Source organism: Loa loa (genome assembly GCF_000183805.2).
Source record: "Loa loa unplaced genomic scaffold supercont3.89, whole genome shotgun sequence".
NCBI classification, from domain to species: domain Eukaryota; kingdom Metazoa; phylum Nematoda; class Chromadorea; order Rhabditida; family Onchocercidae; genus Loa; species Loa loa.
Window position 1 is genome coordinate 108485 of NW_018108269.1, and position 13901 is coordinate 122385.

The 13901-nt window shown below is 33.2% G+C and overlaps 1 protein-coding gene across 1 annotated transcript; it reads right to left on the reverse strand.

The window, feature by feature from the left end:
- Positions 1-3073: 3073 nt before the first annotated feature.
- Positions 3074-11900, reverse strand: LOAG_00625 (hypothetical protein; the record flags this gene model as incomplete). Its single annotated transcript, XM_020445499.1, has 23 exons — positions 11781-11900; positions 11015-11116; positions 10556-10659; positions 9904-9996; positions 9680-9781; positions 9380-9546; positions 9156-9254; positions 8705-8878; positions 8346-8415; positions 8042-8111; positions 7715-7903; positions 7405-7517; positions 7129-7292; positions 6799-6898; positions 6522-6662; positions 5822-6076; positions 5457-5588; positions 5081-5185; positions 4853-5011; positions 4567-4683; positions 4000-4156; positions 3392-3555; positions 3074-3174 (listed from the first exon to the last, which is right to left on the reverse strand). Exons 1-23 carry the CDS (start codon positions 11882-11884, stop codon positions 3074-3076), a joined length of 2982 nt encoding a protein of 993 aa, XP_020304052.1. The 5' UTR covers positions 11885-11900.
- Positions 11901-13901: the final 2001 nt, after the last annotated feature.

Consider the following 13901-nt stretch of genomic DNA (forward strand, 5'->3'; position numbering starts at 1 on the left):
ATTGTCACAGCGATTTTGTCAACCGTTCCATACATTTCATTTGGCTAGAAAAAATCTAGAAAAAAGTTTCTTTCATTGTGGGAAACTATCAATATTCAGAATTTCCACAAGCATTGATTCAAGAGTCTATAAATTCGAATACTCCAAACTGATTTTTATCATCTAAAAACACTAACTGACTGATAAGTACAAATAAGAAATTAAAAGTAACAGATAAGCAGTAAACTGCTGGTTTACTACTTATGCAAATCGATTCATTAAAATTTTATTTCACTCCAAAGGATCATACATTAATCCGGTAGTAATTAAATTTCCGGTTCTATGAAAATAACGAAATAAAGCGCAAACTGTACAAGCTTTTAGCCGACTGAGTGAATGAGGTATATTATTTATTTAAACTATAAAGATAATCAATTTGGTATGATCGAAATTAAAAAAAAGATTGTTATGACAAGTAAAGACAAAAGCTCTCTCTGCATAGCACTTAGCTCTCTATTCTGCTTTCATAGATGGGAAGTTCTTAATTAAGTGAATGAGCTATCAAAAAGGTGAAAGGTCGGAAGTGAGAGATAAAATGCAAAATAAATTCAGGATGGATGGCGATAGCATTATTTTGAGTCAATAGCACTGCTGGTGCATTAAAAATCCTTTGCAGTATAATCTTTATTTGCTGTAGTGAAATGGAACAGAGACCAGAAACTATCATTTTTTTCTAACTAATTCAAGTTGTATCTCGTAAATATAAATTTTGTAGTATTGTCACACTCAAAACCAATCGATCAACTTACTTTTGTCTTCTTTGATTTAAAATATAATTAATGGGAGACAAGAAATTGTTACTAAAATTTTTAATATCACACTTTTCCTGAATTCAAGAGCATGACTTTTTAAGATTAGATGCATTTCTGTTTTAGCAGAAATGTCAATTTCGAATATCATTGAAAATAAAAAATGTTAAACTTCATTTGTTGGATTTTTGGAGACAACAGAACATGAAAATATCTGGATTAATTTCAACCTATATTCGCATTGTCACATACTAGCTTTGTTTTCAGTATATCATCGATTTTACCATGGTATTTGATTTCTCAAAAAGATAATTCAGGTTTGTTGGTATCATTAGTTTATATTAAACAGTTTTTGAGAATAAACTAATTAAAAAGCTTGCCGTTAGTTACTGTGGCGCTGTTAGGTGCTTACTGTGGTGGTGTAAGCATTATTGCCAGTTTTTGCCTGCAGTAATTCATTCGATAGCATACTGTATAGTTATTGAGAGGAAAACAAATGATAGATTCAAATGATAACATACATACTCGTTACATATTCCATTTCTGGATGAGAAATAGATGTTCTACCAAATCTTAAAATTATCTATGATTGAAAAAAGTCAAAACAAGAACAATACATTATCATTTATTTTTCTTCATTTTCAGAAGAGAATTACTGCGGTGATTGTGTGGCATGCAATTCCATTGAAATATACAATACATGCGATTGCGGAGCCCTTCAATCTATTTGATGAATATTGATCTTCTCAATAACTGAACATGTTGTTTGTCGTTTGGCATAGAGAACAATGTGAAACTGGCTTAGACAGGGAACAGTTTCTGAAGATTATTAGTTAATCTTTAAAAATTGCAGTTGTCAACTTAGAGATTTAAAAAAATTTAAAAAATTGATAGAAAAGTAGGTAGAATAAATAGGGTGATTGCATTTAAGATCATCGACAACTTCCACACACTGTCAAACAAATGTCATACAATCGTTGGATTAATATTATTTAGAAGTTTAATTTGAAATTTCGACGACAACAAAAGGATCGCATTTTCAAAAAGCGTTTCAAAAGTAGAAGAGAAATAAAAATGAAAAGAGAGCTTCCTTGGAGAGTTGCATGGTTCACTGGAGAGCATTGACAGTTTCATAAGTTTTAATGCTTATCGCTGCCCCGCAACCGTGATACATATGCTAACTGCCGATAATACTTTTTTTTATTTGGTCGAGCAGAGTTCCGACTTCCACATACATACATACATACATATACACACATAAACATATACGCACACACACACACACACACACACACATACATACATACACGAAAAACAGTATAGGAAGATTCAGTGAAGTTTGCTTTATCAAAGGTGTCAAACTTGAAAAAGCGCCTTGGACAGAAAAAATAGCTGCACCCATCGGTCACATACAGGAAGGTTGAAAATAATAAAATTGATTGCTTTAAAAAGACCAAATTTGTGTAATATCATGCCTTAGTAGAATCATATTGAATCCATATCTTTACTTACTGGTACCTGTTTAATATGTGCTGATGGCGCATATGGCCAACCCTACTGAAACAGATACAAAACTAGTTCTGCCATTGAAGTAAGATTACGGTGTAGGAATGGGAGAATAAAATGTGCAATCAAAATATTCTCACACAAATCAGCAACAATGATTATATTATTATCAATAAATTCATTGCAAAACAATTCAACCATTGGGTATTTGTAATGATAATTTGCGGTCTTAGAATAATATAAAAAACATGGGGTTTTTTGTCAAAACAAAGCAAGGTGCAGAACCACGATCTCTGAGAATTCTCGGGAGAAAGCAATTGACAAAATATGCGAAACAGTACAGTTTTATTTTAAGATAACAGTACAGTAGCAACAAAGCTTTACAGTAGTACTTTAAAAATGAGAATTGAAAAATTCATATTATGCAGGAAGCAGCAGTATTAATTTTCAAAAAATATAAAATTCGCCATTTATTTTGGAACAACCATTTGATGTTGAAAATAATGCAGAAAGTGAACAACAGTGAAACTAAGAACTGAGCAAGCGATATGACTATAACATCAGTAAAAAGCCTGAAAATTTAAATTCAACATTTCCTGTTCAACGCTTATTTATTCTGCTCGTACTGTTTGGTATTTCATAGTCATAAGCACCTGAAGTAAAACAAATGGATCAAGCATTAAAAGAGATAATGAAATTTGGTTTCTATTTTTCAAATTGAATTTCGAGGAGAAAAAATAAGGTGCATTTAGTGAGGGATATACTCAAGCTAAAAAGAATCAGCTGTAGAACTTACGTTTTACGGAATTACCGGAATTCTTTTCATTATCGACTGATGAATCAATTTCTGCATAGATATCGTCAAACTTGGTGTAATCATCTGAATAAATGAGGAAAAATGAATATCATATGCTTCGACAGATGCTTAAAATACGTAAAACAGAAGAAGTGAGAGAAAAGCTATGCTGCTTAATAACAAACACAGTTTCACCAAGACCAATCAATGAGTGCAGGGAACTAGGCCATCCTAATTTTCTACAATCCTAATTGAGTCAGCATTTCCAATCATTTAAATAATCCAAATTCAAATGTTATACTTTGAAGTCGATCGGATCGTTCCTTATTCATCAGATGCTCTAATTTATTATCCCTCCCTTCAAGTTGACAATTCGTTGCGGCTCCCACAGTTTTTCTATAAAGCGGATTGTTGAATTCATTCTTTGTTGAGGTCGCTTCGCCATTTACTACCGTCGGATGATATCTGAAACCATAAATTAATTGCTTTGTTTTTTTTGAAGTGATTTCCATATATAACGTATTGAAGTGTACCTGAGATGCGATTATTTCAATTACACTAAAACAATCTTAGCAAATCTGGTTAAATAAGTGATCTATTGGAGATATGAATTTTATGTACAGAGTTAAATAATTAATGAGCATGTATATTAACACTTTTCCGGTTCTAATTCCTTTTTCCAGTGGGTGTTAATTTATGAAACAGAATTTATGAGAAAGAGAACGAAAGGATAACATGGGAGGATAGCAGGAAGAAAATCACAAACTCGCTGAGAATTATGACAAAAATATCCGGGTATATACATATATATAATATATATGCTAGCACTTTTTTAGTTATTTCAACGTTTCATTTATTTATTTATTTTTTGAATGACAGAAATAATAGTTGATAAATTAGCTAACTTACGTGATAGTCGGAACGACAGGATCACGTTCTCTCATATATTTTCGTCGATAGTAGACAACAAGAATTGAGAGAGCAGTAGTTATCACAATCAGAATACTAGCAACTGACGTAACCGTTGCTACTACAGTGCGATCTTTCGATAGATGATACTTCAGTTCTTAATTTTTGTTAAGAAATAATAAATGAAAGTGGAACAATATATTTTATGTCATAGCAATGGCAAGGTCATCAAGAGTTTGAAACGTTTTGTCCTTTAATGTAAATTTTGGTGAATAAAAGAAAAGGGCAAAGGCAAAGGTTAAGATGAAATAGTGGTTTGCTAGATTCGTTAGGATTTTCATTTGTGATTCAATTCTAAACGTTTATTATGCTGGATGACCTTGCCATGATATCCAAATTAGAAGGAACTTACTTTTACCACGGTTTTAGCTAGCATTTTAAGAGATTTACTCTCGCCACTCTGCAAACAAAACACCCAGCTTTTCTCACTCCTTTCCTAATTCTTTTGCTCCGTCCTTTTCACATTTCTGGCGTATCTCTATTAAAGAGTGGAAAAAAACTTCATACTGGTAGGATCACAAAAGACATCGTTCTTGTTGCAACAACCGATCACCGGGTTGCAGATATCTTGACCACAGTCACAAACATTCGCACACTGTTCCCCCCAGAAACCTTCAGGACAGGCTGCAAAAGATAACTGTTAAATAACAACTGCGTAATCATTAGGTAATTTTTCCTACAGTTTAAAAAAAAAAAACTCACTTTAAAAAGATGCACTTAAAACTGGACATATTTATATATCTATAAGCATATATCTGATGAATAAAAGATCTCCAAAGTTTTTAAAATTTACCTTGATCACATTTGGGTCCGGTGAAACCTGGATGACAAACACAATCACCCGTTGTTGCTTGGCATTTCGAGTTTTCCATTTCACAGAAACATCGGAAAACACAATCTGGGCCCCACAAACCTTCAGGACAATACTGATTGCACAAATCACCCATAAGACCTGCAGAAATGCTATATGTCAAATTTTAAACAACTCGAAATCTTCATCAATTATTTAAAAGAAAATTACCAGCGGCACAATGACAAATACCAGTAACTGGATTACATAATTTGCGATCACTTTCACATCTGCATTCGTTCAGGCAATCCGCACCCCATTGATCCATCCCACATGCTGCAAAATATGATAGTAAAAATTAAATTTGATTTTAAATACAAACCGAAAATGTCTCGGGTAATAAGTATGCAATGTACATGTAATATTAACCGAAGTTCTACAATAATCTAAATTACAGTAGCATACACAGCAGTAATAGAAAGACTACAAGTATATCAAGCAGTCCTGGAGCACCACTTCAATCTCTCGATAGTTAGATTCAAACAGGGAAATTACACATCATTTTAAGAATCCTTTAAAAGTAGATATACAGAAAGAGAAAACTAACGTAATTCACACTTTTCTCCCATGTAACCGGGCGCACAATGACATTCACCATCTACCGGATCACATTGACCATTATTCTTGCATTGGTTGCATGTTTGAGAGCAATTCATACCCCATTTACCGACCGGGCATTCTGTAATACGTTTCTCGAATCAAATACGGTAAAATCTGATAATAATTGTAGGATACCATTTCGCTGCGGATATAACGATATGAAATTGACGGCAATTCAGGAGCATACGCTGAACTTTATGAATCATCCATGAGGAGTTTCTTTTTAAGCTCAAAATTTCATAGAATGCTAAAGCTTAGCTGGGAAAAAGTAGTCCTTTTGACCAGTAATATGACAGAAGTAAACCCGGATACCTCGATCACATTTCGCACCGGTAAAACCGTTGTAACATTGGCAGCTACCATCGATGCTAACGCATTCGCCATTTTTCGCGCAATCGCAATGATTCATACACTTTTCACCCCATGTTTCAAACGGACAACTCTGCTCACAAATCACACCACTTCGTCCAGCAGGACATCGCAAACATTCACCAGTAAGTGGATTACATCCATGATCACAGATGCACTTTTGCGCACATTTCTCTCCGTAGGTACCAAAAGGACATTCTAAAAATTGATGACCGAAAATAACAAAATAGGAAAATACTCGGAATTTCAAATTGATAAGCCAAATGCAATTGACAAACAGTGGTAGGATCATATAGGTTTACAGCTTTTGAATTGCAGAATGAATCGAAGTGAATGATATGGGCAGGAACATTTTACTTGCTACTTACACTGGCAGTTGAAAGTGAGATAGACTGTCAAATAAGTCAGGCAAAAGGTTACCACATTCAGGCCAACAAGTGCTGAACTGTTTTCCTACTGTAATTACGCCTCAGTAAAACTTCCCCCGATAGGTTTCCCGAAAAACTGGTTTCAAGGAAAAAAACAAAACAAAAGTTGAAAAGGAAGTTCAAATAAAAGTTTTGAAGTTTCTTGTGGAGTCCCAAAAAAGTGGTAAACACTAAAAATCTTTGCTCAGCATAACACAGTCAAAAATAGCATTCACCTTCGTCACATAAACGACCGGTATATCCTGGACGACAATCGCACTTCCCGGAACCTCCCGTACAAATTCCATGAACACATGGGCATGAATTTAAACAATTCTCTTTTTCTTCGGGAGGACATAATATTGAGCAATCTGGTCCTGAAAGCGCCATTTATTTCTCAAGGATGTTCAAAACTGGTTGCGAATTTAACTTTAATTTATTTGAAGTCTTTAAATTCCATCTAACTCCAGTTCTCAGGTTTGTGCCATCAAAATTTTAAATTTGAAAACCAACCAGCCCATCCATCTGCACAACTGCATTCACCATTTACTGGATCGCATGTGGCACCATTCCAGCATTTGCATTCTTGCGAGCAGTTAATTCCATAGAAACCCTGAGGTCATAACAAGATTGCAAATTCAAAAATGAAATAAAACTGGCGCAAATTGATGGTAATGATGATATAAAATGACGTAAAGTGAAAAATCAGACGTCTTATCGATATCGGCCATATTCAATGACATTAATAATATGCTTGTTTCACTTCATTATAGTAAATTAAGAAACGGAACAGTTATCATTTCTTTCATTCAGTGAGTAATTAATGAAGAATTGAGCTCTAACTTTGCTACATGACACTTCACATTTTTTTTCAGTCCATCCGGCTGGACAAATACATGCACCACTTAACGGATCGCAACCGGCACCGTTTTTACAGTCGCATACTTGACATTCTGTATTACCATGACCACCCCAACAAGGTAGATTACACTGTGGTCCTCGCCAACCTGAAATTATTTTATCATTTATCATAACTTTGCGCTTTTATCACTGCACAGCTAGGCTGTTATGCATTACTAATGACGTGATTCAGCAGGACAAGAAATTTGTATAACATACCAGCAGTGCACTTGCATGTACCAAAACGATGATCGCACGAAGCACCGTTTTTGCAGTTGCACTTCGACTCACAGTTCATACCGAATAAACCTTCAGGACATTTCTCATCACAACTGAAGAATAATCTTGAAAAGCGCAGAAATTTTTAAAATTTTACAAAATAAGTCAATTTATATATTGAATATTCAATATTAACTCGATATTTGTCAAAAACAATTCAATCAAAAGTAATAATAATAATAAAAATGAAAAAAGGGTCGAAATTTAATGTTGTCGATCTTGAAATCAGAAATGAATCTTCATGTTTTACCGAATTCCCTGATATCCAGCAGCGCAAACACATTGTCCAGTGACCGGATCACATTGTGAACCAGTATTTAGATTACACTCGCACTTTTTCTCACAATTTTCACCATAATACGATGTTGGACATGGAGAATTACAGCCTGCTCCCGTATAACCTGCATTACAACTACAGGAACCAATGGTTGGATGACATCTGAAATTGAAATTAGATTAGAATATATAATGAATAAATTCAATTATATGAATACAGAGAATGTAAGGAATCAAAAACAGTACAACAAAAGAAGGAAGCGGAAAATTGTGATGATAAAATTAGTCTTGTAAAACTTACAATTTCGTATTGTTTATGTTGCAAGCGCATTCATTCTCACAATTTAACCCAAAACGATTAGATGGGCAAACTGTAATTTTAAAACTAAATCAAAAAGCAGTCATATTAAAAGTAGAAAAAATCAATAAATTTAGGAAGTTTTATTAAAAATAAAGGAAAATAATCGGCTGGTTAAACATTTCTTTAAGTTACTGGAAATGAATTTAATTTAAGGATGAGGAAAGGTAACAACAATTTAAGCAGCACTTTTCTGATCACAGTGTTCTCCATGAAATCCTTCCAGACAAATACATTTTCCGCTCACCGGATGGCAACGAGCTCCGTTTGCACAGTTGCATTTTTGTGCGCAATGAAAAGAGAATAATTGGTATATGCTAATTGAAAATTTGTTAATTGATTGGAAAGATTAATTTAAAAAAATTAATCTGATATCAATTGAAAATGTGCTATTTTTACCAGTTGCTTCAATTAGCGCTAATGTAAATAATTTGTGTTAGCTGATTTTTTAGAAGTGCAACTTACAGTTACAGTTAGCTGCTAGAAACGAGTAGCAAAGCGGAAGAGAAGGATTAAAATTTTGCGAATTTCAGTCAGATCAACTGATGTTGTGTTTCGACTATGGAATGAGCAATGTCGTTAGTTGTCCTTGTAAATGGTACTTACTTCTTTTCCAAATGTGCCTTCCGGACATGGCTCTTCACAATGCTTTCCGGTAAAGCCAACACAATGACAATTCCCAGTTACCGAATCACATTCATTTTCATTGTAACAGAAACAGTTCGATGCACAATTAATACCGTAATATCCTTTTTGACATTTGTTTTCGCAAAATCGACCCTAAAGTCCGAAATTTTTATTTTCAACTTAAATTTTAATTAAAATTTTCCTAAAAAGAACTGTAGAAGAAAGCTTCAAGATGATTCGAGTGAAATAAAAAATTAAATTGAGGGAAAATATTAAACTAAATTAAATTGAAATAAACTAAATTAAATTGAACTAAACTAAGTTAAGTTGAAAACAAACTAAATTTGATATTAACCTTTCCAACTGCTCCATTATTTCTAGGCTTTTTAAATATGACAGGAAAAAAAGAAATTTGAAACAAAAAACTAACTGAAAATCCAGCAGTACACATGCAACTGCCATCTTTTTTGTTACAGTATGCGCCATTTTGGCATTTACAGTCATGGATGCAATCGGGTCCATGCTTCCCCTTAATTGAATAGGCTTTTAGGAAATTTTATTCAAAGTTTTAAATCAGTAAAAAGTTCCATAGCCGGCACTTACATTGCTGTTTCAAAATTTGTCATAAAACTGAAATTTTAGAAAAATTCCCACTTCGTCACATTCTTCAAGACATAGTGGACCAGAGAATCCAGCAGTACATTTGCAAGAGCCATCAATCGAGTTGCAAGTACCATTATTTTGACATAGACACAGAAATGCGCAATTGGGACCCCAGCGCTTATCATTACATGGATCCTTGCAATGTTCACCATGATAACCTAAAAGGTCAAATATAAGCTTTTCTGAAATAACTAGTATTAACTCATTATCAATACAATTTTGTGTTCGTTAATTATTTCATTTGAAACTTGATGGTTAAATGTCGAAGAAAAACAAAAACATAACAAATACCAGGAGGACAAGAGCAGATGCCCGTAATAGGGTCACAAGAAGCTCCATGGCTGCATTCACATTTCAAGGAACAAGATGGACCCCAGAATCCCGATGGGCAAGCTGCAAAGCAAATATTAACATCAATTACAATGGTGAGAGTGACCAAAATTCCAATACAAAAAATATCAGTAAATGGAAATCGAAAATTAAAATTCCATCAATGAAATTTTCTGAAGTTAAACCTATGGAACATGTGGGACCTCCGAAACCAGAATCACATGTACAATTATTTGGTGCCGTACAAATACCTTTCCAGCACGGTGGATCACATAAAGCTGCAATAATTCAATAAATTTTACAACAAACTGTAGAAATTTTCTATTATGTTACACTTTAACTCCATATGTTCTTTGAATTTAACATCGGAAGTTCTACATGTATTTAACTAACTCATACGAAAGTTTGTAACTGACGTAATTTATCGAAATGTTTCGGATTACTGTTATCACATACAGTTGAATGAATACAAAAGCATTTGATATGAGATTTTATACCTCACTAAACAGTGACACGTACCTAGAACAGTGATACGTGTTCTAGAATGAAATATCATGACTTTTGTACTTATGTTTTTTCAGTTACAATAAGCAAATGGCTCCCTTTACATAGATACACAGAAGCTATCATGTGAAAAAGTAAGACTCATATTCAACATAACTAGGCAATATGAATATACCATATCGATTAATTATAATAAACAGTACTTTATTTAACTGTTGGTGACCAAATCGTACTAGTTAACAATTTTCCATATTCAGTTACTGCCATTGCTTTGCTACTACAGTATTTTCTTCATACTTTTAAGAAGAAAAGACATTGTCTAAAGGAACTTACGGATACAAGTATTATTGGCGGCCTTTGTATAGCCATCACAACATTGCTTTACATACACTGTTACAATTTTTGGCACATGTCGATAAGATATTTTTTCACCATACCTAATTAATTAAAACAAATTTCGAACATGCCCCATATTCCCATTTTTTCAAATTAAAAGAAAAGTCATGATAAAAATTCCAAAATTGTGTAATTTTTAATCCGAATTTCCGAGTGATCTTTGGATATTGGTCAAATTTGCCAATCTGCCAATCTGTTGGATCTCTCAGTGCCGGTTCATATTAGCCTGATATATTTAAGAAACAACCTAAAAGTAAAGCCTAACGTCTAAAAGGATTATTTTCATCTGAATTATTTTTGAAACTTGTTATTTTGATAACTTTTCGAGAAGCTAAAGGAGGAATCTGAATTAAACTATTTGTTTGGTAAATTAAAATAATCCACGTTAATATTTACCTAACTTCATCGCACTTAAAGCCTTTACTAACATCTCCACACCAAACTTTCGTCCTGTATGGTACCTTTTGGATGTATTTCTCCAATTGAAGCTCTTCAGTCCTAAAATTGTTTTCATAATCATTTCGTTCTTTTTCCGAAGGTCACCTGTGATAACATATATTATCATATCAAGGCGTTCTCACATTAAGTAAACGGAGGGTCTTTCTCGTTTAAGAATTAACATTTCTATTTATGAACTGAGAAAAAATCTTCAATAATTTTATGATTAGTGGTAAGGAAGTTTCGATTTGTGATAACACAATTGTGAAATATCTGATAAAAACTGAAATGTGAACTGTGACTTTGCCGAATTTTAAAATGTCATTTGTTTTTAGATTTTCCAGCGTGAAATCACTGAAATGTTTCTCTTCCCACTAAACATTCAGGAATCATTTTTGTAGATTCTGTTTTAGTGTCATTTAAAATGGGAATAAGATGAACTGCTGAAAATCGTCAGTGGCAATTTTCATCCCATGTATTTCGCTCAAATTTATATTTCTTTTTCCAATAAATGCCGAGAAATAGTTTTGCCCCAAATTTATAAAATGGTTTTTTTAAAATAATTTTAAATATTTTGAAAGGAACTAAAACGAGATTTATCTGAATATATTCATTCTTAACAAATAAATTTCCAAGACACAAATCTCAAATATGCTCATTGAATAAGTGAATTTAAAATTTTTAAAGGATTACCCAACACGACAAACAGTTAAAGTTAACTTACTCGACAGGTACTGTGCATACATTGTCTCCTGTCGGTTCGTCACAATAAACAAGTTTAATGAAAGTTACAACGGCAACAGGAAATAATTTAAATAAGTAATACATGACTTGATTACTGAAAACAAACAACACAACTATTTATGAGCTGCAAAAATTTGCAAATATCAATCGGCTAGATCAAATAATAATAAATCACAAAGACAATTTAATTTTGCAAATAAACTTTTAGCAGATATTTTTGTAATTTGCTTCTTAATTCAGTCAAGTTAATTATTGGTTCAATCTGAAGTTACTCGAACTATTCCATTTAAAATATATTATCAGCACTGAATTATTTTGAATTTGTGTGTTAATAAGCTTAACCTTTTATGACACTTTAAAATTTAAAAAATTTAATAACGAATGGTTGAGAAACAGAGCTCTTAAAAAATTTAATAACATTGAGAAAAAGCTTTTAAAAACTTCACTTCTATGTCACTTAATTAAAACAGTCAAGAAGAATAAAAATTTAATGAATGGGTAAATGTGACGAATTCCCTTTTCATGATTCAATTACGGTCTCTAATATAACACTAAAACCTGAACGGAGCCAGATTCCTTCAGGAAATATTTTCAGGAAACGGTTATTAGAACAAAATGCAACAAATATATCAAAATATCAATTGAATTATGATAGAATTGGAATAAATAAATTCGATCGATGAGATGCGTACCGCAGACATTAATGCAACTGTGAAATGGAAAGAACACGAATTGTTGTTATGTGTTGCGATGGGTCGAGTCAGGGACACGATTTAATCTCTCTGTTTATATTTGTCATCTTTGGTGTTCTTAATCAAGTGAAAGGTCAGCTTCGCTGGAAAGTTCTAAGTGACTGAACTTTCCAAAAGAGTAAGAGTAAGAATTAGTTTAGGAAGTTTACTTGTGCAGTTTACTTGAGAGATGAGATGGCATGAAATTGTCATCATCCATTTTTGCATGACAAATTTGTGAAAAGAAAACTTTCCAATCAAGTTCCATCAACTTTTGTTCTGACTCACTTCACTTGCCTAATGCAAATATTAGCAAATAATGCGCACTGCCGTAAAAGTTCCACCAAGAAAAGTGAGATCATTTATTAGCAAAAATTAGGCTACAGTATTAAGGAGGGTCCCCTTCTCACTAACTTTGCATTGTGAAATCATTAAAATAATGGTTTTAAAAGCTGTGAAATTCCAATTCAAAGTATCAGTGAACAATGATTCCCATGAAAATGAGAGATACCCTTTACAGTAATTCTAATTTTCTATTTAATACATAATACATACACATGATATTTAATAGATATTTAATAAACAACAATATTGATCAAATGGTACCCATGGTACTAATAACCACGATGGTACTACAAATGCATCGCATAATGTCTTCATCCTGACAAGGAAGGAGTTTGACATATTTGTAGTACAAAGTGAAGCTACTACAGGACAGAGAATATTTGCCGATTTCCCGGATTGTTCGGTAGGCAAGATTTCTCAGATTGCAGATTTCTAGTTCGATTCAAAACCAGATTATGATTTCTTAGTTTCCTAGAAATCATGATTTCCCGGATTCGTAGTTCGATTTGGACATCGAATCATGATTTCTCAGATTCCTAGTTTTATTTAGACACCAGTTCTTTTCGTCCCGAATTAGTTATCAATAAACACACACAATCACAAAAGTAGTATCCAATCATTTCTTTTCTATAACTAACTAATATTGTGGCTTTTTTCCGCGGTTTTTATAAGGGCTTCGAAATCTTTGTTCTTCATTTAACAATGAGTCGACAACAATAAGTCGATCTTCAGTCGCTTTTACAATATCTGCAATGTACCAAAGATTACTACTGCATGATTTGCATGTTATTGGTGACATGCACAACAGAATTTCGTTCATTTCACACTATTCCTCAATCATTCACCATATTACTGTCACTCAGTATATTATCATACCAAATTGACAAACCATATTTGCAAAATGACTTGGCAGAATGAGGCAATAAACTCTGACTACGTCACTCTCGCTTAAAAAGTTATTCGATAAGTGAAAGAATGCGTCTTTCGGGAGAAGGCAGGGGGAGGGGAGGGGGAGAGGAGGGAAA